This window comes from Globicephala melas, chromosome 10 (assembly GCF_963455315.2).
Source record: "Globicephala melas chromosome 10, mGloMel1.2, whole genome shotgun sequence".
NCBI lineage: Eukaryota > Metazoa > Chordata > Mammalia > Artiodactyla > Delphinidae > Globicephala > Globicephala melas.
The window spans coordinates 90,128,865-90,156,836 of NC_083323.1; the positions used below are offsets into that span (position 1 = coordinate 90,128,865).

Below are 27,972 nucleotides of genomic sequence, written 5' to 3' on the forward strand. Positions count from 1 at the left end.
TGTTGCAGTTTTCCTCTCATGCCCCTGCTGGAAGAACCTAGTGGAGGAAAGATGTGATTTGTAGTCTGGGTCCCAAGGTCACCAAAGGAGAGAATTAAAGGGTGGGGTGGAGCTGAGAGACATTATCTGGCCCAACAGGCAAACAAAATATATCTAAGTGTGTTTGTGTCATTGGTGATGAATCGAAAGGGAAATTGTAGCTGCTGCTTTTATTTTTTTAAATAAATTTATTAATTTTATTTATTTATTTTTGGCTGTGTTGGGTCTTCATTGCTGCTCATGGACTTTCTCTAGCTGCGGCGAACTGAGGCTACTCTTTGTTGAGTTATGCAGGCTTCTTATTGGGGTGGCTTCTCTTGTTGCAGAACACAGGCTTTAGGCACGTGGGCTTCAGTAGTTGCAGCATATGGGCTCAGTAGTTGTGGCTCACGGGCTCTAGAGAGCAGGCTCAGTAGTTGTAGTGCAAGGGCTTAGTTGCTCCGCGGCATGTGGGATCTTCCTGGACCAGGGCTCGAACCCGTGTCCCCTGCATTGGCAGGCGGATTCTCAACCACTGCGCCACCAGGGAAGTCCCTGTAGCTGCTTCTTAAAACACTTTCTGATTCCCCCACACATGCCCAATCAGCTGTATTTCCTGCTGACACCATCTGCCAAGATACCGTTAGAGAATAATCTTTAATTCTTTTGTTTTTCATACTTTGTGTTCAATTAATTATCAACTCGCGTCAATTCTACCGCTTACGCAACTTCTCCACACCTCTACTGTCACTAACCTAGTTTAGGCACACATAATTTTTCACATGACCTAATTAATGCAACTCCCTTCTTAGTGGTATTTTCTGTCTCTGGTTTCATCTCTCTTTAGTCTAGTGATTCTCACCCCAAGCTGTATAATAATACCATCTGGGAAACTATTTAAAAGATCTCATTCCCAAGGATCTTGATTTAATTGGTTTGGACTGGAGTTGGGGATCAGTATTTTTTTTTTTTTTTTTTTTTTTGCGGTACGCGGGCCTCTCACCGCCGCGGCCTCTCCCGTCGCGGAGCACAGGCTCCGGAGGCGCAGGCCCAGCGGCCATGGCTCACGGGCCCAGCCGCTCCATGGCATGTGGGATCCTCCCGGGCCGGGGCACGAACCCGTGTCCCCTGCATCGGCAGGTGGACTCTCAACCACTGTGCCACCAGGGAAGCCCCAGGGATCAGTATTTTTAAAGCTCCCTAGGTAGTTCTAAAGTGCAGCCAGGGCTTCCCTGGTGGCGCAGTGGTTAAGAATCCGCCTGCCGATGCAGGGGACACGGGTTCGAGCCCTGGTCCGGGAAGATCCCACATGCCACGGAACAATGAAGCCCGTGCACCACAGCTACTGAGCCTGCGCTTTAGAGCCCGCGAGCCACAACTACTGAGCCCGCGAGCCTAGAGTCCTTGCTCCACAATGAGAAGCCACTGCACAGAAACAAAGACCCAACACAGCCAAAAATAAATAAATAAAATAAATAAATTAAAAAAAAAATAAAGTACAGCAAGCTTTGGAGAACCATTATTTCAGTCTGCTCTCCATATTAGTATCAAATTACTTTTTTTATTATTGTGTGCTATCCATATCCAATAACATCAGTCCATTACCCCAAATTCCTCAATAGTTATCCCTATCAACAGACAACATATCCAACTGGCATACCCATGGTTCTTCTTGGTCCAGTTTCCACATACCTCTCCAACTCCTGTTCATTCTTCTCACTGAACTTAAACGTCTAACTTCACTTTCCAACAGTATTGAGCCACTCGCAGTTTCCTAAACATAAGATATTCTCTCACTTATCCATGCAATGCATAGTTTATTCCCTCCAGGAAAGGAACCTCCCCGAACAATAGCAAGTTTTAATCACATGGTTAAAAACACGTAGTGTAACTTTAATGTTTTAAAGCACCCTTCAAACATTACTTTCTGAGATGTCAGTTATATGAACATTTGTGAATGCATAGAAAATGAGTTGAAAGAAATTCATTAAAATGTTAACTGTGTTGTCTCTAGGCAGCAGGGTTATAGATTTTACTTTCTTCTCTGTACCTTTCTGTAGTTTAGAAATTTTCTACAATGGCATGTGTTACACTTTTAAACAGAAGAAAAGTAATAGAATGTATTGGCAAAATCATTTACGTGTTTTAAAGCACTGTATATATCAAAATATCTGAATCTACTTGATTCTGAATTAAGAAAGAAGTGTTTGGTTAATAAAATAGTATAATGAGGAATGCTAACATTTGCTTAAAGGGTTTTAACCCTGCCCCCACTTCCTACACAAAAATGTATTTTTCCTTTATCCACTAGATGGTGCACTCTTCCCATGTATTGCCCCATTTATAATGCTGAAGAAACTGAAGGGATTGTGCCTGGTTTACATAAATATTTTTATTTTTAAACTGACACATTATAATATATTGTTTATATTTATAAGATATTTGAATACACACTAAGAAAATTGTGGTTTTTAATTATCTAAAATTTACATCAATTTCCTTATAAACACCTCACATTTATTTGTATTGTCCCAACCAATTCTGCTCCAATTAGCCCCATCTCACTACTTAAAAAGGTGGCAGAAATTCCCTTCACCCTTGAATTCCTTTTGCTTTTCTTCTTGATTTACACCTTTAGGCTTGCAGATGATACCCAGAGGAATTACTTATCTAGCTGGTATTATCAAGACTAAGAGACCGCCACCAGCCTTCTGCGTATAGCACTTCTGCGTTGGCAGAGACCTAAGAGTTGGGTCAAATTGAACCAAACTTCCCAAAGCCAGAGAGTGGAAGGAGAAAAGATATTCCTGTGGGGAATGTCCTGAAGGCACATATCTGTGTCAGAATGATTTTAAATCTTGTCTGAAATAATGTATTCAAGAGTATTAGTGAATATTCCCAAGATTTTAGAGGATAATAGATCATTAGGCAAAATCTAAAACATTAACTGTTGCCCATTTCTCACTGATGCTTGCATGTAGGGTATTACAGGCATCAAAGAAATCTCCGATTCTTTCCAGTTAGTTTCTCTTTCTCTAGCCCTTTCTTTCCAAAGTCCAGTTGCCTGTCAAAAGTGGTTCCGCTCTCTGACTCACTTTTCTTAGATGATGACTTATCTGCCTGGCAGTACATTTTCAATTTACAATAAACAGCACTAAGGGAATGAGTCAAATTCAGTAGCCTTGGAGCTGTTTTTCTGCCCAATCAACTGGGCGTTTTGCTTTCGAACACGTGAGGGACATTTCTAATGTCTAAATTTAAGGGCTGAGCATTATATGTACTAGGAAAAATATAGAAACACATTATAGTTGTCATATTTTTTTCTGATTAAAAACTATACGTTCTTGGGCTTCCCTGGTGGCGCAGTGGTTGAGAATCTGCCTGCTAATGCAGGGGACACGGGTTCGAGCCCTGGTCTGGGAGGATCCCACATGCCGCGGAGCAACTAGGCCCGTGAGCCACAACTACTGAGCCTGCGCGTCTGGAGCCTGTGCTCCGCAACAAGAGAGGCCACGATAGTGAGAGGCCCGCGCACCGCAATGAAGAGTGGCCCCCGCTTGCCACAACTGGAGAAAGCCCTCACACAGAAACGAAGACCCAACACAGCAAAAATAAATAAATAAAATTAATTAAAAAAAAAAAAAAACTATACGTTCTTTATAAAATTTTTGAAAGACTCTAAAAGCTCAAAGAAGGAAAATTAAAATTGCTCATAATTTCCCCATCCAGGGAAAGTACCCTATAAGAAGCTATTTAAACCACCTATAAGGATTTGCATTTAGAGAAGTAAGCCTAGTATCTCTGCATTCTCATCATTTTTCCCTAGTGAAATTTTATTACGTGGAGTTCTATTGCTATTGTGAATGATTTTAAAGGCAGTAACAAAAATAAAGTCTGTTTTGGTCTTAAACAAGATGTCAGCCTATATTTAAAAGAAAGCCACTTTTAAATTATGAACATTTTATTTTCTCTGCCTTACGTTTAAGGTTAAATATTCTTCTTCATTTATGTTAACACTTGGGGCTTACAAATGAACCCTGAGGCATGCACTGTAGCTATTTGAATCGATCTTTCTTAGGATAACAGAAACTCTGAATGCTGCTCTTACTATTCCACAATTTTCTGTAGGGCCTCAGCAAGTTAATTATCTTCTTTGTGTGCTTAATCCTCTTAGAGTGCAACCCTCATCACTTCTGCGTGCCATGCCATTCTGCGAGGATGAATGTTTCCCTTTATCCCCTGTGTATAGAAATGGGGAATAAAAGAGAGAGATTTAAAATAAGAGAACAGGGAGCCTCAGTTTTGCATCAACCTAAGAAATATGGATTCAATGTCCATGGAATTGAAAATGTCTGCTTCAGTTCTTTAGGACATTTCAGAGCATAATTTGAATTTTAAAATAAGAAGATTAGAAATCAATATTCAAAATGAACATTGGTTGCTTTCAATTATTTCCCTCTTTTATTCAAACAAACAAACCTAAAAGTAACACCATCTGTGCCTATTAGTTGCTATTTGCTGTCAGTGTAAAGTGAATTTCAAAATAAATGGAGCTATAAATTTCTTTCAAAACATTTTATATTAATTCATTCAAAGAACATATATGGAGCACAGAGATAGGTGAATAAAACAGTCTTTACTTAGAGTCTAATGAAGGAGTCAGAAAACTGTAGAGTGAAATGTATCAAAAAATATCTGTTTAGTGCTGCTGTGGTCCAGGGGATGTCTTAAAGATTGGGGGTAGAGCAGTGAACAAAACATACAAACATTCTGCTTTCACTGCACTTACGTTTCAGCGGGGGCAGACAGAGAGTAGATAAATACAGGGGTCCCTTGGTGTCAGCAGGGGATGGGTTCCCGGACCCACCACAGATACCAAAATCGGCAGATGCTCAAGTCCCTTTTATAAAATAGCGCAGTACTTTTGTGCTATGTAAATAGTTGTAAATCCAGTGTGAACGCTGTGTAAATAGTTGCTGGTGCAACGCAAATTTAAGTTTTGCTTTTTGGAACTTTCCCAGAATTTTGTTTTTCAAATGTTTTCCGTCCAAGGTTGTGAATCTGCAGATGCAGAACCTTGCGGGTGTGGAGAGGCAGACTAATCAAATAACATGTATGGTGCGGCACGTGGTGGTGAGAGATATGGAGAAAAACAGTGGGATAGAGGGAGGGTCGTTGATTAAGTCACATTTTAGCAAAGTCCCGAGGGAAATTAAGGAGTGGCCCTGTGGCTACCTGCATGAAGAGCATTTCAGGGGATGGGAGGGGCAAGGAGGCCACCGAGGCTTGAGTGGAGTGATCAAGGTGGACACGGTAGCAGGTAACCATAAGGGAGGTAGCGGGTTGCTGGCAGGGGCACAGGGGGAGGCCATGTAGGTCTTTGTGCGCATTGTAAGGACTTTGGCCATCACTTAGAACGAATTGAGTAGCCCACTGGAGAGTTTTGAATGAAAGAGTGAGAAGATCTGGGGTAACACAGGGACACAAATTAGGAGCATACTGCAATAACCCCCAGGAAAAAGGATGGAAACTTGTACTAGAGCGGGAGCAGTGAGGGTGAGAAGAGATGGTCAGAGTCTAGGTATGCTTTGAAGGACACAGCCAAAATATGCTGGTGGATTGGCTGGAGGCTGTGAGAGAGTCGAGTTTTGTTTTGTTTTTGTTTTTGTTTTTTTTTTAACATCTTTATTGGAGTATAATTGCTTTACAATGGTATGTTAGTTTCAGCTTCACAACAAAATGAATCAGTTATATATATACATATATTCCCATATCTCTTCCCGCTTGCGTCTCCCTCCCTCCCACCCTCCCTATCCCACCCCTCCAGGCGGTCACAAAGCACCGAGCTGATCTCCCTGTGCTATGCGGCTGCTTCCCACTAGCTATCTACCTTACGTTTGGTAGTGTATATATGTCCATGCCTCTTTATCGCTTTGTCACCGTTTACCCTTCCCCCTCCCCATAGCCTCAAGTCCATTCTCTAGTAAGTCTGTGTCTTTATTCCTGTTTCACCCCTAGGTTTTTCATGACATTTTTTTTTTCTTAAATTCCATATATATGTGTTAGCATACGGTATTTGTCTCTCTCTTTCTGACTTACTTCACTCTGTATGACAGACTCTAGGTCTATCCACCTCATTACAAATAGCTCAATTTCGTCTCTTTTTATGGCTGAGTAATATTCCATTGTATATATGTGCCACATCTTCTTTATCCATTCATCCGATGATGGACACTTAGGTTGTTTCCATCTCTGGGCTATTGTAAATAGAGCTGCAATGAACATTTTGGTACATGACTCTTTTTGAATTATGGTTTTCTCAGGGTATATGCTCAGTAGTGGGATTGCTGGGTCATATGGTAGTTCTATTTGTAGCTTTTTAAGGAACCTCCATACTGTTCTCCACAGTGGCTGTATCAATTTACATTCCCACCAACAGTGTAAGAGGGTTCCCTTTTCTCCACACCCTCTCCAGCATTTATTGTTTCTAGATTTTTTGATGATGGCCATTCTGACTGGTGTGAGATGATATCTCATTGTAGTTTTGATTTGCATTTCTCTCATGATTAGTGATGTTGAGCATTCTTTCATGTGTTTGTTGGCACTCTGTATATCTTCTTTGGAGAAATGTCTATTTAGGTCTTCTGCCCATTTTTGGATTGGGTTGTTTGTTTTTTTGTTATTAAGCTGCATGAGCTGCTTATAAATTTTGGAGATCAATCCTTTGTCAGTTGCTTCATTTGCAAATATTTTCTCCCATTCTGAGAGTTGTCTTTTGGTCTTCTTTATGGTTTCCTTTGCTGCGCAAAAGCTTTTAAGTTTCATTAGGTCCCATTTGTTTACTCTTGTTTTTATTTCCATTTCTCTAGGAGGTGGGTCAAAAAGGACCTTGCTGTGATTTATGTCATAGAGTGTTCTGCCTATGTTTTCCTCTAAGAGTTTGATAGTTTCTGGCCTTACATTTAGGTCTTTAATCCATTTTGAGCTTATTTTTGTGTATGGTGTTAGGGAGTGATCTAATTTCATACTTTTACATGTAGCTGTCCAGTTTTCCCAGCACCACTTATTGAAGAGGCTGTCCTTTCTCCACTGTACATTTCTGCCTCCTTTGTCAAAGATAAGGTGATCATATGTGCGTGGGTTTATCTCTGGGCTTTCTATCCTGTTCCATTGATCTATCTTTCTGTTTTTGTGCCAGTACCATACCGTCTTGATAACTGTAGCTTTGTAGTATAGTCTGAAATCTGGGAGCCTGATTCCTCCAGTTCCTTCTTTCGTTCTCAAGATTGCTTTGGCTATTCGGGGTCTTTTGTGTTTCCATACAAATTGCAAAATTTTTTGTTCTAGTTCTGTGAAAAATGCCAGTGGTAGTTTGATAGGGATTGCATTGAATCTATAGATTGCTTTCGGTAGTAGAGTCATTTTCACAATGTTGATTCTTCCAATCCAAGAACATGGTATATCTCTCCGTCTATTTGTATCATCTTTAATTTCTTTCATCAGTGTCTTATAATTTTCTGCATACAGATCTTTTGTCTCCTTAGGTAGGTTTATTCCTAGATATTTTATTCTTTTTGTTGCAATGGTAAATGGGAGTGTTTTCTTGATTTCACTTTCAGATTTTTCATCATTTGTATATAGGAATGCCAGAGATTTCTGTGCATTAATTTTGTATCCTGCCACTTTACCAAATTCATTGATTAGCTCTAGTAGTTTTCTGGTAGCATCTTTAGGGTTCTCTATGTATAGTATCATGTCATCTGCAAACAGTGACAGCTTTACTTCTTCTTTTCCGATTTGGATTCCTTTTATTTCCTTTTCTTCTCTGATTGCTGTGGCTAAAACTTCCAAAACTATGTTGAATAAGAGTGGTGAGAGTGGGCAACCTTGTCTTGTTCCTGATCTTAGTGGAAATGCTTTCAGTTTTTCACCATTGAGGATGATGTTTGCTGTGGGCTTGTCATATATGGCCTTTATTATGTTGAGGAAAGTTCCCTCTATGCCTACTTTCTGCAGGGTTTTTATCATAAATGGGTGTTGAATTTTGTCAAAAGCTTTCTCTGCATCTATTGAGATGATCATATGGTTTTTCTCCTTCAGTTTGTTAATATGGTTTATCACATTGATAGATTTGCGTATATTGAAGAATCCTTGCATTCCTGGAATAAACCCCACTTGATCATGGTGTATGATCCTTTTAATGTGCTGTTGGATTCTGTTTGCTAGTATTTTGTTGAGGATTTTTGCATCTATGTTCATCAGTGATATTGGCCTGTAGTTTTCTTTCTTTGTGACATCCTTGTCTGGTTTTGATATCAAGGTGATGGTGGCCTCGTAGAAGGAGTTTGGGAGTGTTCCTCCCTCTGCTATATTTTGGAAGAGTTTGAGAAGGATAGGTGTTAGCTCTTCTCTAAATGTTTGATAGAATTCGCCTGTGAAGCCATCTGGTCCTGGGCTTTTCTTTGTTGGAAGATTTTTAATCACAGTTTCAATTTCAGTGCTTGTGATTGGTCTGTTCATATTTTCTATTTCTTCCTGATTCAGTCTTGGCAGGTTGTGCATTTCTAAGAATTTGTCCATTTCTTCCAGATTGTCCATTTTATTGGCATAGAGTTGCTTGTAGTAATCTCTCATGATCTCTTTTATTTCTGCAGTGTCAGTTGTTACCTCTCCTTTTTCATTTCTAATTCTATTGATTTGAGTCTTCTCCCTTTTTTTCTTGATGAGTCTGGCTAGTGGTTTATCTATTTTGTTTATCTTCTCAAAGAACCAGCTTTTAGTTTTATTGATCTTTGCTATTGTTTCCTTCATTTCTTTTTCATTTATTTCTGATCTGATTTTTATTATTTCTCTCCTTCTGCTAGCTTTGGGGTTTTTTTGTTCTTCTTTCTCTAATTGCTCGAGGTGCAAGGTTAGGTTGTTTATTCGAAATGTTTCCTGCTTCCTAAGGTGGGCTTGTATTGCTATAAACTTCCCCCTTAGAACTGCTTTTGCTGCATCCCACAGGTTTTGGGTCGTTGTGTCTCCATTGTCATTTGTTTCTAGGTATTTTTTGATTTCCTCTTTGATTTCTTCAGTGATTACTTCATTATTAAGTAGTGTATTGTTTAGCCTCCATGTGTTTGTATTTTTTACAGATCTTTTCCTGTAATTGATATCTAGTCTCATGGCGTTGTGGTCAGAAAAGATACTTGATACAATTTCAATTTTCTTAAATTTACCAAGGCTTGATTTGTGACCCAAGATATGATCTATCCTGGAGAATGTTCCATGAGCACTTGAGAAAAATGTGTATTCTGTTGTTTTTGGATGGAATGTCCTATAAATATCAATTAACTCCATCTCGTTTAATGCATCATTTAAAGCTTGTGTTTCCTTATTTATTTTCATTTTGGATGATCTGTCCATTGGTGAAAGTGGGGTGTTAAAGTCCCCTACTATGAATGTGTTACTGTCGATTTCCCCTTTTATGGTTGTCAGTATTTGCCTTATGTATTGAGGTGCACCTATGTTGGGTGCATAAATATTTACAATTGTTATATCTTCTTCTTGGATCGATCCCTTGATCATTATGTAGTGTCCTTCTTTGTCTCTTCTAATAGTCTTTGTTTTAAAGTCTATTTTGTCTGATACGAAAATTGCTACTCCAGCTTTCTTTTGGTTTCCATTTGCATGAAATACCTTTTTCCATCCCCTTACTTTCAGTCTGTATGTGTCTCTAGGTCTGAAGTGGGTCTCTTGTAGACAGCAAATATATGGGTCTTGTTTTTGTATCCATTCAGCCAATCTGTGTCTTTTGGTGGGAGCATTTAGTCCATTTACATTTAAGGTAATTATCGATATGTGTGTTACTATTCCCATTTTCTTAATTGTTTTGGGTTCGTTATTGTAGGTCTTTTCCTTCTTTTGTGTTTCTTGCCTAGAGAAGTTCCTTTAGCAGTTGTTGTAGAGCTGGTTTGGTGGTGCTGAACTCTCTCAGCTTTTGCTTGTCTGTAAAGGTTTTAATTTCTCCATCAAATCTGAATGAGATCCTTGCTGGGTAGAGTAATCTTGGTTGCAGGTTTTTCTCCTTCAACACTTTCAATATGTCCTGCCACTCCCTTCTGGCTTGCAGAGTTTCTGCTGAAAGATCAGCTGTTAACCTTATGGGGATTCCCTTGTGTGTTATTTGTTGTTTTTCCCTTGCTGCTTTTAATATGTTTTCTTTGTATTTAATTTTTGACAGTTTGATTAATATGTGTCTTGGCGTATTTCTCCTTGGATTTATCCTGTATGGGACTCTCTGTGCTTCCTGGACTTGATTAACTATTTCCTTTCCCATATTAGGGAAGTTTTCAACTATAATCTCTTCAAATATTTTCTCAGTCCCTTTCTTTTTCTCTTCTTTTTCTGGAACCCCTATAATTCGAATGTTGGTGCGTTTAATGTTGTCCCAGAGGTCTCTGAGACTGTCCTCAGTTCTTTTCATTCTTTTTTCTTTATTCTGCTCTGCAGTAGTTATTTCCACTATTTTATCTTCCAGGTCACTTATCCATTCTTCTGCCTCAGTTATTCTGCTATTGATCCCATCTAGAGTACTTTTAATTTCATTTATTGTGTTGTTCATCGTTGCTTGTTTCATCTTTAGTTCTTCTAGGTCCTTGTTAACTGATTCTTGCAATTTGTCCATTCTATTGTCCATTCTATCTCCAAGATTTCGGATCAACCTTACTATCATTATTCTGAATTCTTTTTCAGGTAGACTGCCTATTTCCTCTTCATTTGTTAGGTCTGGTGGGTTTTTATCTTGCTCCTTCATCTGCTGTGTGATTTTCTGTCTTTTCATTTTGCTTATCTTACTGTGTTTGGGGTCTCCTTTTTTGCAGGCTGAAGGTTCGTAGTTCCTGTTGTTTTTTGTGTCTGTCCCCAGTGGCTAAGGTTGGTTCAGTGGGTTGTGTAGGCTTCTTGGTGGAGGGTACTAGTGCCTGTGTTCTGGTGGATGAGGCTGGATCTTGTCTTTCTGGTGGGCAGGTCCACGTCTGGTGGTGTGTTTTGGGGTGTCTGTAGATTTATTATGATTTTGGGCAGCCTCTCTGCTAATGGGTGGGGTTGTGTTCCTGTCTTGCTAGTTGTTTGGCATAGGATGTCCAGCACTGTAGCTTGCTGGTCGTTGAGTGAAGCTGGGTGCTGGCGTTGAGATGGAGATCTCTCGGAGATTTTTGCTGTTTGATATTATGTGCAGCTGGGAGGCCTCTTGTGGACCAGTGTCCTGAAGTTGGCTCTCCCACCTCAGAGGCACAGCACTGAGTCCTGGCTGCAGCTCCAAGAGCCTTTCATCCACAGGGCTCCTTAATTTGGGATGATTCGTTGTCTATTCAGGTATTCCACAGATGCAGGGTATATCAAGTTGATTGTGGAGCTTTAATCCGCTGCTTCTGAGGCTGCTGGGAGAGATTTCCCTTTCTCTTCTTTGTTCTCACAGTTCCCAGGGGCTCAGCTTTGGATTTGGCCCCGCCTGTGCGTGTAGGTCGACGGAGGGCGTCTGTTCTTTGCTCAGACAGGACGGGGTTAAAGGAGCCGCTGATTCGGAGGCTCTGGCTCACCCAGGCCGGGGGGTAGGGAGGGTCACGGAGTGCGGGGCGGGCCTGCAGCGGCAGAGGCCAGCGTGACGCTGCAGCCTGAGGCGCGCCGTGCGCTCTCCCGGGGGAGCCGTCCCTGGATCCCGGGACCCTGGCAGTGGCGGGCTGCACAGGCTCCCCGGAAGGGCGTGTGGCTAGTGACCTGTGTTCGCACACAGGCCTCCTGGCGGCGGCAGCAGCGGCCTTAGCGTCCCATGTCCGTCTCTGGGCTCCGCACTCTTAGCCGCGGCTCGCGCCCGTCCCTGGAGCTCTCTCAAGCAGCGTTCTTAATCCCCTCTCCTCGTGCACCAGGAAACAAAGAGGGACGTAAAAGTCTCTTGCCTCTTCGGCAGGTCCAGACCCCTCCCCGGACTCTCTCTCGGCCAGCCGCGGCGCACCAACGCCCTGCAGGCTGTGTTCACGCCGCCAACCTCAGTCCTCTCCCGGCGCTCCGACAAAAGCCGGAGCCTCAGCTCCCAGTCCCGCCCGCCCCGGCGGGCGAGCAGACAAGCCTCTCGGCTGGTGAGTGCCGGTCGGCCCGATCCTCTGCGCTGGAATCTGTCCGCTTTGCCCTCCGCACCCCTGTTGCTGTGCTCTCCTCCGCGGCTCCCAAGCTCCCCCACTCCGCCTCCCGAAGTCTCCACCCGCGAAGGGGCTTCCTAGTGTGTGGACACTTTTCCTCCTTCACAGCTCTCTCCCTCTGGTGCAGGACCCGTCCCTATCCTTTTGTCTCTGTTTAGTTTTTTCTTTTGTCCTAACCAGGTACGTGGGGGGTTCCTTGCCTTTTGGGAGGTCTGAGGTCTTCTGCCAGCGTTCAGTAGGTGCTCCGTAGGAGTTGTTCCACGCGTAGATGTATTTCTGGTGTATCTGTGGAGAGGAAGGTGATCTCCGCGTCTTACTCTTCCGCCATCTTCCCTCAAGTCTGAGTTTTGTTTTTTAATAAAGACATATTGGGAATTCCCTGGTGCTCCAGCGGTTAGGACTCCACGCTTCCATTTCAGGGGGCACAGGTTCCATCCCTAGTCAGGATCCCCGCAAGCCACGCAGTGTGGCCAAAAAAAAAGAGAGACATATTTACATGTATGAAATGCCCCTATTCTGTTGTGTAAAAATACAACTTGCGTTATTCTTTGACCAGTGTTATTCCAGCAACTTCCCAGAAGTTAGTTTTCATTTTTCTAAAACCTAATTTCTTATGGTTTTATCACTCATTTGTCCTGCTAAGTCTTCCTACAGCAAAACTTTGCAATTCCAATGGAATACAATTGAGCACATGGGGATCTAAATTTTGTCTGAAAAGACGATATAATTTAAAATCCTGACTCATCAAATTATCCCTGGAAAGCAAATAAACCAATTCTCTTCTCATTTATACCCAACATTATATAATGAACATTGAGGGCTCCTCTTTTCATACCTATTTCTACAATTTTCACAGAAGAGGACATGTATCCTTCTTTAATCTTATTACGGGAATCCATCACAACTGAAAATGCATTCAATCCTCCAGGAAGCAACAACCTAGCCACTATAGTAAACCCTCTGAGAAGCAAAAATTTTTTGTGCTTCTTTCCCTATGTAGTGAATGCTTTGCTCAGAGGAAAATTTTGTTACTATTTGGTTAATCCATAGATGGGCATGGCAGCATGTAGAGGAACCCATATTAGTTTCTCTGGGCTGCCAAAACAAAGTACCACAAACTGGGTAGCTTAGAATAACAGAAATTTATTCTCTCACAATTCTGGAGGCCAGACATGCAAAATCAAGGTGTTGGCAGGGCTGTGCTCTCTCTCAAAGTTCTAGGGAAGAATCTGTTTTATTTTTTTTCTTAGCTTCTGGTGTTGCCAGCAATCCTCAGTGTTCCTTGGCTGCAAATGCATCACTCCAGTCCTCGCCTCTGTCCCCATGTGATGTTCTGTCTCTGTGTCTTGTGTTTTAGATTACTTCTGGTTTATTATAAAAGGATATAACTCAGGAACAACTGGCAAAAGAGATGCACAGGGCAAGGTGTGTGGGAAGGAATGTGGCACTTCCCTGCCCTCTCTGGGAGTGTCACTATCCCAGCACCTCCACGTGGTCACCAACCTGGAAGCTCCAGAGTCAAGATTTCTGCTCCAAGTAATACCATCTTTTAGTTAATGAGAAGCTGAGTTGATAATTTTATACTATGGCATAGCTCATGTAATTTCTTTAAAACCAAGGTCACAGGGACTTCCCTGGTGGTCCAGTGGTAAAGAATCCACCTTCCAATGCAGGAGATGCGGGTTCGATCTCTGGTCGGGAAACGAAGATCCCACATGCCACGGGGCAACTAAGCCTGTGCGCTTCAACTACTGAGCCCACGCGCCTCAACGAGAGAGCCCGCCTGTCGCATTCCACAGAGCCCAGCACCCTGGAGCCTGCGCACCACAACTAGAGAGAGAAAACCCGCACGCATAGCTAGAGAGAAGCCTGAGCACTGCAACAAAGAGCTTGTGTGCCACAACAAAAAAAAAAGATCCCAAACGCCACAAGGAAGACCTGACACAGCCAAAAATAAAAAACAAAACAAAACAAAAAAACCAAGTTCACAGATTCTGGCAAAAAGGGTTTATTTTCTTACCAAGCCATAATTTATGAAACACTCTGTATAATTGGTTAAGACTCCTGTATTCTTCAAAAAGGCCTTGTTCTGATCAGGCTCCAACACTATTTCTACGGAAGATCCTACCAGATCTTCTGGATTAGTTCTCAAGTCCCCAGGTCATTCACCAGACCCCAATACAGATTTGGGAATGAGCCAAGTGGAAGACCATCTTCATCTACTACATTTAATAAAAGTAATTCAAAACTTTGGTTGCATCGTTCAAATGGTGCAATGTTCCAGACGCTAGTGAACCAGCGTTTTGCATTACCTGTACGAAGAGACAGTGCTTGTCTGGGGAGTACTACCTGGCAGATCCTCGCATGTAGGCAAACCTTGTCTAAACCATGCAGGGATGACTGGGGCCTCATTAACTCTTTCAGTCATGGCTCCAACAGCTGTTTGAGGCTTTCCTTCCTCATGCCATTATTGGTTTGGGAATTCATTAGGACTTAAGCCTGCAGGTGGGGCCTCTCTGCGAGCAGAGGGGGCTGGGGATGGCAAAGACAAAGGGAGTGAGGTGGGGACTGGCACCTTATCACAGTTGTTCCTGAATGTCACCTTTTTAAACATTCAAAAGCCATCAGCAACTTTACTAGCTCTTTAAACGAGGGGCATTGGGACACATCACTTCTACTGCCACTGTCATACCTGGGCCCTCGGAGGTATAATGATTCATTTAAGAAGTACTTTCTGAGTACTTAAATTGACTCTTGACTGTCCTGGGGCTAAGGATTCAGTGTGAACAAGAGCTCCACTATCATGGTGCTTACATTCTGTCAGGAGAGACAAACAACAAACGAGTATATATGTTAATTACATTATTTCCCCAAATGATAAGGACTGTGAAAGAAATAAACAGCGTGATGTCGTAGAGTTACTTTGGTTAGGGGGTGGGTAGGGCTGAGGAGGCTTCTTGGAATCAGTCAACAGAGAGGTGACATTTGATATGAGACCCGAAGGGTGACGAGGAACATGTCATGTTAACTTAATAAACAGTCATTTAAAGTCCAGTGCGCATAAACCTCGTATTAGGTCTTGGGAAAGGGGTACTGAGATTAAAATGTAAAGATGAAGAAGACGTGCTTCTTGCCATCTGGAGCCTAATATCTAATGCAGAAGACCAGTATAGTATATGTTGATAACCATAATTCACAGTAGAAGTGCTATAAGAGAGATGTAAACAAAATGCCAAAGTAGTACAGAAATAAAGGGGTGGTTCTCATTAAAGGATTTGGAAGATTTGGGAGATGAGCTTCGCAGATGAGGTGACAGCTGAGCTTGGCAATAACAATATGGCTCATAGTCATCAAGCCCTGTCTATGTGTCAGCCCCTATGCTAATGGGATTTACAGGAGTTCTCCCACTTAATCTCGCTAACCCTAAAAGGTAGATACTATTAATCAGCCTCCTTTCATAATAAATACATGAAATGGGGTTTGAACCCAGTTCATCTAAGTATAGAGCTCATTCTTATACAGATACTATGCACCTAAATAAGATAATCAGTTGGTTAGCTATGTTTTTCTCTTTTTAACTTATTCTTTTGGTGTTGTGTATCATCTAAACAGTTCTTACCACATAATTCTGAGTCATAGTATCATTCCCCAAATAGATGAACATAATAAAAACATTTCAAACAATGAGGCAGAGTTGATAGCTCCCCAAACTGAAGAATGCACAAGTTATTAGGATGAAGTGCATCACAGATGTCTTGGTTTACTGTTTTCTAAACAGAGTTTAATTTTATTTATTTCACCTGAAATTGATGTTTCAAGTAAATGCTTATGTGTAAACAAAAAGGGAAGTTAATCACTTTTTAAATTCTTTCTGCAGACCATCAAGCTACAAACAGCAATTCTGTAAACCCACAAAGCCAGTAAAAGATCCATAACCTGGGTAGGATGCCAGTGGATAGAAATGGGACTCTTACTGGAAACCTAATGTGTGGTCTTTAGACTTGCGTTATGCTTTCTTGGGAAAAAAATTTCACAATTTGTATGGAAACACAAAAGACCCCGAATAGCCAAAGCAATCTTGAGAACGAAAAAAGGAGCTGGAGGAATCAGGCTCCCAGACTTCAGACTATACTACAAAGCTACAGTAATCAAGACAGTATGGTACTGGCACAAAAACAGAAAGATAGATCAATGGAACAGGATAGAAAGCCCAGAGATAAACCCATGCACATATGGTCACCTTATCTTTGATAAAGGAGGCAGGAATGTACAGTGGAGAAAGTACAGCCGCTTCAATAAGTGGTGCTGGGAGAATTGGACAGGTACATGTAAAAATATGAGATTAGAACACTCCCTAACACCATACACAAAAATAAACTCAAAATGGATTAAAGACCTCACTGTAAGGCCAGAAACTATCAAACTCTTAGAGGAAAACATAGGCAGAACGCTGTATGACATAAATCAGAGCAAGATCCTTTTTGACCCACCTCCTAGAGAAATGGAAATAAAAACAAAAATAAATGGGACCTAATGAAACTTCAAAGCTTTTTCACAGCAAAGAAAACCATAAACAAGACCAAAAGACAACCCTCAGAATGGGAGAAAATATTTGCAAATGAAGCAATAGACAAAGGATTAATCTTCAAAACTTACTAGCAGCCCATGCAGCTCAATAACAAAAAAACAAACAACCCAATCCAAAAATGGGCAGAAGACCTAAATAGACATTTCTCCAAAGAAGATATACAGATTGCCAACAAACACATGAAAGAATGCTCAACATCATTAATCATTAGAGAAATGCAAATCAAAACCACAATGAGATATCATCTCACACCGGTCAGAATGGCCATCAGCAAAAAATCTAGAAACAATAAATGCTGGAGAGGGTGTGGAGAAAAGGGAACACTCTTGCATTGCTGGTGGGAATGTGAATTGGTATAGCCACTATGGAGAACCATATGGAGGTTCCTTAAAAAACTAAAAATAGAGCTACCATATGACCCAGCAATCCCACTACTAGGCATATACCCTGAGAAAACTATAATTCAAAAAGAGTCATGTACCAAAATGTTCATTGCAGCTCTCTTTACAATAGCCAGGACATGGAAGCAACCTAAGTGTCCATCATTGGATGAATGGATAAAGAAGATGTGGCACATATATACAATGGAATATTACTCAGCCATAAAAAGGAACGAAATTGAGTTATTTGTAGTGAGGTGGATGGACCTAGAGTCTGTCATACAGAGTGAAGTAACTCAGAAAGAGAAAGACAAATACTGTATGCTAACACATATATATGGAATCTAAGAAAAAAAAATGTCATGAAGAACCTAGGGGTAAGATGGGAATAAAGACACAGACCTACTAGAGAATGGACTTGAGGATATGGGGAGGGGGAAGGGTAAGCTGTGACAAAGCGAGAGAGTGGCATGGACATATATACACTACCAAACGTAAAATAGATAGCTAGTGGGAAGCAGCCGCATAGCACCGGGAGGTCAGCTCGGTACTTTGTGACCACCTAGAGGGGTGGGATAGGGAGGGTGAGAGGGAGGGAGACACAAGAGGGAAGAGATATGGGAACATATGTATATGTATAACTGAGTCACTTTGTTATAAAGCAGAAACTAACACACCATTGTAAAGCAGTTATACTCCAATAAAGATTTTTTAAAAAAAGAAAAGATCTGTATTGGGTCTTTTTTTCATAGAAAAATTTTATATAAGTCAAACTTTCCACGTAATTATTCAACTCTTTAATTGTGCATATATAAGTTTTTACAACGTTTCCAGCCTTTCTAACTTTCCATTAATTTTAACTGTGAAGAAAAATCAGCGAATATTAATTTTTCTAAGTCTAGCATTTTCCCATATGTTCCATTCTTTTTCTAGATATCAGAACTAATCTTATTGTCCTTAAGTTTAGCTCAGGACTGGGCTGTGATCCCCTGACTTGTCTGGCCAAGAAAACTCCAAATTCATTGGTTACCTTTCAAAAGATCAACTGATGTTCCTGCTAACATTTAGGAGTCTGTTAGTCTCCTGAGTCAAAAGGCATCCAACAGATAGAATTAACAGCAAACTTGATTTCTAAACCACAGCTTAATGCAAAAGAGAAAGTAAACAATTCCTAAGAATGTGAAGAAGCAAAAGTCCTTTGAGTAAAGGCTTATCCATAGGACATTTTCTTCAAAGTCAAGTTCTAACCTCTAAAGAGATACACTACCATTCTCTAGCAAAGCTACAATTCTCAAATTACACTGGCCTTTAGAATACTCACATCAATAAACCTGAACACCATAACTTCATGAATGATTCAGTTGCTAACCTAATTATTATGTTGATTAAATCATTTGTTTTGATTGATTCTAAGTAATTCCTTTTTAGAGAGTATGGATTTCTTTTGAAACAATGATGTAAGAGAAACATTAAATTATTTGCTGCCTGCAATCAAAAAGACCTACAGTGTTTGCTAAACTTATTGTAATATGCTGTAGTGATTGGTTAGTCAGATTTTTTAAATGTATTTATCCATCTTATTTATAAAATACATCTATTATCACAATTTATTTTTTAATATTAGAAGCAGTAATGTTGCTCAAAAGTTTTAAAAAGTTGGAAAAGGGTTCCAAAGAACAACATAAATGGGTCCTCATCTTTCTGAGTAGCTGGAAAATAAAGATACTAATTACCTGGGGTACTGCATTGCCTCAAAGATCACTCTTATCTGTGACTCCAACTCAGTGATTTGTAACGCTGGAATATTTACTGGAGGTTAATACAGTCAGCTGCTCGAATTTCTTATAATGACTCCCCCTTTCCATTTAAAGTAATCTTTTAAATATAAATGCATAATATCCTCACATTAAAGCTATAACCTACTAAATATAATTTTATAATTTATGAGTTAAATTTGATACTTTTATATTGCTTTAATGATTCAAAATCTTAGAAAATTTTAAGATCACTATTTTGAACATTAATTCTAATTGAACAAAATTAGAATTTTGTTCTAATATCATCTCTTATCATCTCTTTCAAATAACTTGTGTTAATCTAGGTGCTCTGAGAAGCAGATGCCAAGACAGCATTAAATAAGGAAATTATGGCCAGTGTAAAATGCTTGTGCTAAAAAACAATGGGGAGAGGTCAGATATGGTTGGGAGACAAGTCAGACCCTGATGCAAGTCTGATCCCACATGAGGAAGAGAGAAGAAGAATGGGAAGAAGGAAGTTTGGCTGGGACCTTGTAGACTTCACTACAGTCAATGGAAGGTTCAGCAAAGCTATGGGTGAGTCCTTGAACCAAAGTTGGCCGACATTGGGATGCTTTGCCTTTCTTTCTTTCTTTCTTTCTTCTTCCTTTCTTATTTTTTAAAATTGAAGTGTAGTTGATTTATAATATTGTGTTAGTTTCAGGTGTACAGCAAAGTGATTCAGTTATATACATATACCTATTTTTTCCAATTCTTTTCCTTTATAGGTTATTACAAGACATTGAGTATAGTTCCCTATGCTATGTAGTAAATCCTTGTTGTTTCTCTATTTTATATATAGTGGTGTGTATCTTAATCCCATACTTGTAATTTACCCTTACCCCTCTCTTTCCCCTTTGGTAACCGTAAGTTTGTTTTCTGTGCCTGTGAGTCTATCTTGTAAATAAATTCATTTGTATTATTTTTTAGTTTCCACATATAAGTGATATGATATAATATTTTTCTTTCTCTGTCTGGCTTACTTCACTTTGTGTGATAATCTCTAGCTTCATCCATGTTGCTGCAAATGGCATTATTTCATTCTTTTTTACAACTGAGTAATATTCCACTGTATATATGTACCACGTCTTTATCCATTCATCTTTCAGTGGATGCTTAGGTTGCTCCCATGTCCTGGCTTTTGTAAATAGTGGTGCTATTAATATTGGAGTGCATATATCTTTTCAAATGAGGGTTTTCATCTTTTCCAGATATCTACCCAGGGGCGGGATTGCTGGATCATATGGTAACTCTATTCTTAGTTTTTCAAGGAAACTCTGTACTGCTTTCCATAGCAGCTGCACAAATTTACATGGAATGCTTTGTCTTCTTGAGCTGGTCTGCCTTAGTATTGCTACTGCACCTGCTCATTGTCTGGAAGTCACCTGTGAGATGTATGTCCTCAGCTCCGATACTGAGGTGACTTTACAGTCCAATAGCTGGGACCTTCAGTTAATTACTTTCCCTACAGTAGGACATTTGTCAGGCACATTCCTGACACTGGTGGCTGACACAACCACCAAATCAGCAGCTCCAAATCTGGCCTCTTTCCTGCTCCTAAATTGTGAACTGTCTACTGGAAAGCTCCATCAGAATGACCTCTGACACCTCAAATTCAGTGATTCAGTGCATTCCAAAATGAACATTTAGTTCTGTCCTAACTCATACCACCATTCTCCCAAGTACCAACAGCAACCTTTACCTCTTCTTTCCTTTGCCTTCCACATCCAAATAACCAATGAATTCTCTCGATCCAATCTCTACCCTATTTTTCTTTCTCTTCTTTTTTCTGCAGGGTCCCAGTGTTACTGCTCAGGTTTAGACTTTCATCGTATTTATGGTACATTATGTGCACTCCTGGCCTCTCTACAGGTGTCCCCCACCTCCCAGAGCTCCTCTCTAATCCATTTAAAGTGCTGCTGCCAGGTTAATCTCTATCAAAGGGCAGCTATTGTACTATTTCCATTCTTAAAATAAAAACCCTTCAGAGATATCTGCACACCCATGTTCACTGCAGCATTATTCACAAGAGCCAAGATATGGAAGCAACCTAAGTGTCCATTAGCAGATGAATGGATAAAAAAGATGTGGAATATTAATCAGCCATGAGAAAGAAGGGAGTCCTGCCAAGTGCAACAACATGGATGGAACTTGAGGGCATTACGCTACGTGAGATGTCAGACAGAGAAAGATAAATACTGTATGATCTCACATATGCGGAACAGGAAAAAACTGAACTTGTAAAAACAGAGAGTAGAATGATGGTTACTAGGGCCCAGGGATAGGGAGATATTTAAGTGTACAAACCCCAAACAAGTAGATAAATAAATCCTGGCGATCTAATGCACAACACAGTGATTATAGTCAACAATACTGTATTATAAACTTCAGAGTTGATAAGAGGCTACATCTTAACTGTTTTCAGCACACAAAAAATAATAATAAGTATTTGACATGATAAAGGTGTTAACATGATGGTGGTAATCATATTGCAATATATAAATTATCAAACCAACACACTGTACACCTCAAACTTACACGATGTTATATTTCAATTAAAGCTCAATGAAAACAAAAACCCCTTAAATGGCTCCCAATTTCTTACAGAATGAACTTCTATACTCACAGCCTCTCATTCAGGGCCTCCATGATCTGGCTCCACGATCTAGCTTTTCAGTTTTTCCTCCTAAAATTCCTTTTATACACACTGTTTGTAGTCTTCCTGAGTTACAGCGGGGCCACAATTATACGCTGAACTTTCCTACCTTCGTGAATTTTCCTCCTAGACTTGCTTTTATTTTCTCAGTAAGTCCTGTGTTGCTAAAAAACCATCCATCACAGCCCAGCTGAAATGTTACTTCCTCTACAGATCTTTCCCCAAATCCCTTAACTGGAAGTGCTCTATTTGCTGACATTTGCTGGTATAGAAAATATGCCTCCAGTTTATAATGAAATTTGTGTTATGGGATGTGGGGATGAGTGTACATTATCAAACATGTATTGAAATTGATTTTGTGAGGAAAAATGTATTATTTGGTTCATGCAAATACCAATACTGTAATCCAGCAGGAAGGCATCAATTCTGGGTTTGCAGAACTCTCAACCCTGAAAGATGGCAATTGCAAATCTCAAAAGAAACGCTTTGATTCCCTGGAATACTGCCGCATAGCAGGCAGCCACACAGCAAGTTTACTGGTAACTGGAGATCACATAATACAGTAAAGCAAATGCCACTACAGTATTTCAGCAAGTACTTTAACTAATACTGAGCCACAGTATAAAGTAAATGTGGCTGGATTATTATACAGATAGCTGAAGTACATTTAGGAAAAAGTCATTGATCATGAGCCAGAACAAAAGATAAACCACAATAATACAGCTGAACGAACTTCAATATCGTGTTTATATGTGAAATGTTTGTTGAATATTAGTACCTAGCAAAAAAACAGTAAGAAAAGGAAATACATTCACTTGTACATGATATTATAGCAACACCATTGCTGCATTTAGCTATGGCTTATGCTAGGAATAAATTTAAATATGTAATGTTTGGGGAATAACTGAGACACTATATTGGATCAGCCTGCAGTCTGTGGTTTTAAATTTCTGCTAAGAAAGATGGCAATAGGATGCAAATGCAAAAACCGTTGTTTTGTTTCCCTCTTCTGAACTCTCACAGCACAGTGCCAGGCATCTCGGTACATGTGCCCATTTCAACCTGCTGCTGTATTTACACTGAACTCTGCTGGACTAGGATTCTTGAGGGTAGTCTGTGTGCTAATTCAGCTTTATACCTTCACAGTTATTTGCTCATGGATGAATGAAAGAAATGAGATCGACTGAGTAGGCAGTCAGAAGAAATAGAAGGACAAGTAGAGGTTGATCAGACAGACAAGGGAGAAAAGGGAATCACAGGCTGAGAAGAGCACGTGGGGAAGACATCCTCGTGTGAGCAGGACGTTCAGTAGATGGCGGAACTGTGAGAAAAGCAGCTGCACAAGTAGAAGCCGAACCACAAAAACTTCCCACGTCACACTGAAGAGTTTGGACTGTATTCTTTAGGCCAAGGGAGATCATACAAGGAAATGGAAAGATAAGATTTTTAGACAGATCTTTCTGGCAGAGCAGAGGTTGGCTGGGAGTGTGGGGAAGGGATACACATGGTGACAGTGGGGACAGGGAGACCAGTTAGGAGGAGGCTAGTACAGTATTTCAGACAAGACACGGTTAGGGTTTGTCTTAAAGCCAAAGCAATGGGAGTGAAGCAGTGGAAGGAATCTGATAAGTATCTAGAAGCTTTAAGCAAAGAGACTTTGTAATTGACTACACAGGCCGTGAAAGAGTGGGAGGATGAGTCTTAGGCATTTGGTGGTGATGCCATCCATGAGAGCAGTGTTTTAGGAAAGATAATGAATCTGCTTTGGGACCTGAGGTGTGGGGAAATAATGGGACTGATAAGCAAATCGAAGAAAGGTGATTCAAGAGATAGCTAGAGAGCCGAGAGAGAGCTGATTATTATATTGTACTTAACTGGGCTTTATCTTTCCATACCTTGGGCTATCATTCTTCCCTTCCAAGAATTTTTTCAGGCTTCCAGAATCTCTTAATATTCATATTCTGTGTAGAAGATTGCTTTCAGAATCCTCTATTTTTCCCCATATGTAAAGGCTCCTTGACCTGGTGTACGTTTCATGTGTTTCACTGATCTTATAGAGCCCATCCCCATCCCTTTTACCCCAAGGATAAAATTTAGAAAAAAACGGGTAGGCCACTAGGTCATTCTAAAAGGAGATTATTGTTCAACTTATATTGACCATATCTTGGACATTCCAGAATCCTTAATGGGTAGCACTTTTCCTATATATTTTTTGTATCAAATTGTGAACCAGCCTTTTTGGTGAGCATGAGTATAAAGCTTTATAAAATTGAATTTGTGAATTCCTAAGTACCAGTCAGAATCTCTGAAGATAGTATTTTCATAAGCAAAAGATGCCACTATGCTCCTTAAAAAAGAAAAAAACAATGAACCTCTACATTTCTAAAGCAGTACATTATCTTTCACAACAGAGAGTTATTTCTAAGGACAGGACTAGAGGTTTGGATAGCAAATTTAGTTGATGTTTAAAGTAAAAAAAGAAAGAAAGAAAGAAAGAAAACATTCTTAACTGAATATTGACCTGTTTCTCCATTCAAAAGCAAATGTGGGAATTCCCTGGCAGTCTGGTGGTTAGGACTTGGCACTTTCACTGCTGGGGCCCGGGGTTCAATCCCTGATTAGGGAACTAAGATTCTACAAGCAGTGCACCCCCACACCCCCACACACAAAATCAAACGTGCCTGCAGAAAAAAGAGAAATATTGTGTATGATAAACTCACAACCAACATAAAAAAGCTCACTGTCTCAAGAAATTTACTTTATCTTTTAAAGGATAAATTTATCTTTATGGGGGTCATACATTTTTTACATGAGTAAAAATTTCAGGAGATTGCACCCAGTCCTGTCCCTTACCAGCACAAACTTGAAAAGTACCTTGTTCCTTATTCAAACTTGTTTCTAATGAAAACGAACTCTTGTACAAGGCACCTTTCTGTAGTGCTCAAATATCAATCATAATCCTCCTGAAGTCGCCATGCAACATGCTGAATCTTTCTTGCTTATTAAAGAGTAAAATTTAAATGCCCTCATTTCAATCTTAATACTTGGAATCCTGAAATGGTCAAGATCACTTACAAGTTTTAAAACCCAAGGGGCTAAAATGGCCAACAAGCATGTATGTGAGAATCATTGATTTTTACCAGTGATGTGAAATCACCTCTAGGCCACATAGTCTCGGATAGAACTAAATTGGTGTGTAATTTCTCTTAAAGCAGAAAGTGAGAAGCTTTCAGCTGCAGGAGAATTTCCAAATTTCAGACAACACAGACTTACATTGGAATGTATCCCAAGACCTTGGAACAGATACTCAAATTATCTATGACACATAGGCCAGAATTTAAGCACTTGAATTCTCAGCACAGAGATCATCTTATGTAGATGACAAACAAATTCACAGCCGCCAAGTTTTATGATTCAGTCAGGAGACAATTTATTGAAACTTTCCGCATGATCTCAGTATCCTTGGACTTTACTGTGAAAAGCTGGGAAGTTGGAGAAATAGTAAGTTGTGGAATAATTTAAAATATGAAATATTAAAAGTCTACTATTTTTAAAAAATATTTATTTATTTACTTACTTATTTTGGCTGTGCAGGGTCTTAGATGTGGCATGCGGGATCTTCAGTGCGGCATGTTTAGTTGCAGCATGTGGACTCTTAGTTGTGGCATGCATGTGGGATCTAATTCCCCGACCAAGGATCAAACCCGGGCCCCCTGCATTGGGAGCGCCGAGTCTTACCCATTGGACCACCAGGGAATTCCCCCTAAAATTCTACCTTTCAAACACCAGGATAGTAACTTGAATTCTTTGAATTCCAATTCTGAGCTGTGCAAATAAAGTTTAGTGACTTTATTCTGTTGGTTTTGATTCCTGGGTAATCACAGATGTCCAAAGGAGAGTTTGGCTACACTGTGTTTCCATAGACTATTGCATAATATTTTTCACTTGTTCCGAATGGTGAACATTTTTTTTCTTACAAACATTACTGGTCACTTTGACAATGATAGAAGAAATTCTCTATTTCAGAGGCTTGTTAGGAAAAGAAGTACCACAAATGCTTAGCATCTTCTATGTTCCAGGCAATTGTATGGGCTATTTTCATTTTTGCTTAATTGAAATGACTCAATTACATTTTATGAAATTCATTTTATGAATTCAATTTATGTCAACTCTAACTATGAGAAGTATATTAGTTTTCTATTGCTGTGTAACAAATTAAACAAATTACGACAAATACCACCCATTTATTAGCTTATTGTTGTGTTGAAGTCTGGACAGTCTGGGCATGGTGTGCCTGGATTCTCTGCTTAGAGTCTCGCATGGCTAAAATCAAGGTGTTGGCAAGGCTGTGTTCTCAACTGGATGTCATGATCCTTTTTCCAAGCAGAATTCAGTTCCTATGGCTGTAGAAATGAGGCTTGCACTTCCTTGCTGGCTGTCAGGAGGGAGCTTCTCTTAGCTCATAGAGACCTCCTACATTCTTTGCCACGTGGCCCTCTCCTTCTTCAAAGCCACCAATGGAGAATCTCCCTTGTGTCGAATACTCCTCACACTTCAAATATCTCAAGGACCGACCTAGTCCCTCTTTCAGCTTCACTTAATTAGGTTAGGCCAAACTTGGATAATCTCTCTATTTTAAGGTCACCTGATTTCAGATCTTAACCGCATCTGCAAAATCCCTTCATAATAGCACTTAGCTTAATGTTTGATTGAATAACTGGGGCAAGGTGGGTGTACACCAGTGGGTAAGGAGTCTTGGGGACAATCTTAGAATTCTGCTTATCAGTCTCACAAGTCTGTAATCAAAATGTCAGCTAGGCTGTGTTCTCATCTGGAGGCTTGATTGGGGAAGTAAGTGCTTCCAAGTTGATTCAGGCTGTTGGCAGAATTCATATACTTGTAACTGTGTGATTGAGGACCTTGGATTTTTGTTGGTTGTTGGCTGACAGTCACTCCCAGCAGTGACCCACAGCTCCCTGCCATGTAACCATCTCCATAGGCAGTTCACAACATGGCTATTTGCTTCTTGAAGACCAGTAAGAGAGTATCTTTGTCTAGTCTACTAAGACAGAATCTTATATGATGTAATCTAATCATGGGAGTGACATCCTATTATCTTTGCCATATTCTTTTAGTTAGAGCAAGTTGCAGTTTCCATTCTGCAGTCAGAGGAAGGAAATTATACAAGGGTGTATGACTCATTGAGGGTCACCTTACGTTGTATCTGCCACAAAAAGTCTGTGCTCAGAGCAACTTTGGAAGAAGTTCAGATCAAAGTGGCTTCCAGGTTTTTAAAGAACAGGGCCTTGTTGAATGTGCAGTAGCTGCCATCAGATGTAAACCCACGTGGTTAAATGGGTATCCTGTTTTCAAACTCCAGACCTGATGTCAGATTTTCTTGGGTGAATCCCAGTTCTTCCATGGATTAACTGTGCAACTTTACCTCTCTATGCCTCAGTTTCTTCCTCTACAAAACGAAGATGACAGTACACCCCCCCACCAAGGATCATTATGAGAATTAAGGAGACATCATTTAAAATGGATCCTGATATACAGTAAGTGCTCAGTAAGCATTAGACATTATTTTATATTCCTGCTCTCCCTCTGGATGATTATATTGCATCTTTCATTCATGAATTTATCTAAATCTATTCTTAAACCTACGTATTGTTCTTTTTTTTTTTAGATCTTTTTTTTTTTAAACAGAACTTTCTTTTTTTTAATTTTTATTTTATTTGACTTTTTAAATTTTTGGCTGTGTTGGGTCTTCATTCCTGTGCACAGGCTTTCTCTAGTTGCGGCAAATAGGGGCTACTCTTCGTTGCGGTGCATGGGCTTCTCATTGCGGTGGCTTCTCTTGTTGCAGAGCATGGCCACTAGGTGGGCAGGCTTCAGTAGTTGTGGCTCGCAGGCTCAGTAGTTGTGGCGCACTGGCTTAGTTGCTCCGCGACATGTGGGATCTTCCCAGACCAGGAATCGAACCTGTGTCCCCTGCATTGGCAGGCAGATTCTTAACCACTGTGCCACCGGGGAAGTCCCCTATGTATTGTTCTTGATATATCCTTATCCAGTCTTTTCAACTTTAAGAGCTCCTCTTTACTTCTTTTCGTGCATTTGGTGAGGTAGTCCACATTCATTCTCCGTTCACATATTATGATGCTGATTATGCCTTCTCAAACACTTTTAATTTTCAAACTATTAATAAGTCTCTTGAGGGAAGTGAATCTTAATGTAAATTTCCTTTGACATATTTTAATTTTATGTGTCTTGTTCTTTAGATGAGATTCAGTGGTAGACTATGGTTAAATGGTGATTAAATCTGGTGAGTGTTGGTCGTTAAAAAAATATATATATA

The 27,972-nt window shown here is 40.2% G+C and overlaps 1 protein-coding gene across 2 annotated transcripts in view; it reads left to right on the forward strand.

The window, feature by feature from the left end:
- The first annotated feature begins 19,312 nt into the window (after positions 1–19,312).
- Positions 19,313–27,972, forward strand: part of EPS8 (EGFR pathway substrate 8, signaling adaptor) — a 241,501-nt gene continuing 232,841 nt past the window's right edge. The window contains exon 1 of one of the 2 annotated variants that reach the window (XM_060306092.2): positions 19,313–19,498. In XM_060306092.2, coding sequence (XP_060162075.1) covers positions 19,475–19,498 — 24 coding nt within the window. In that variant the 5' untranslated portion in view covers positions 19,313–19,474. The remainder of the gene's footprint in view (positions 19,499–27,972) is intronic. The other variant, XM_060306098.2, reaches the window with a different exon arrangement.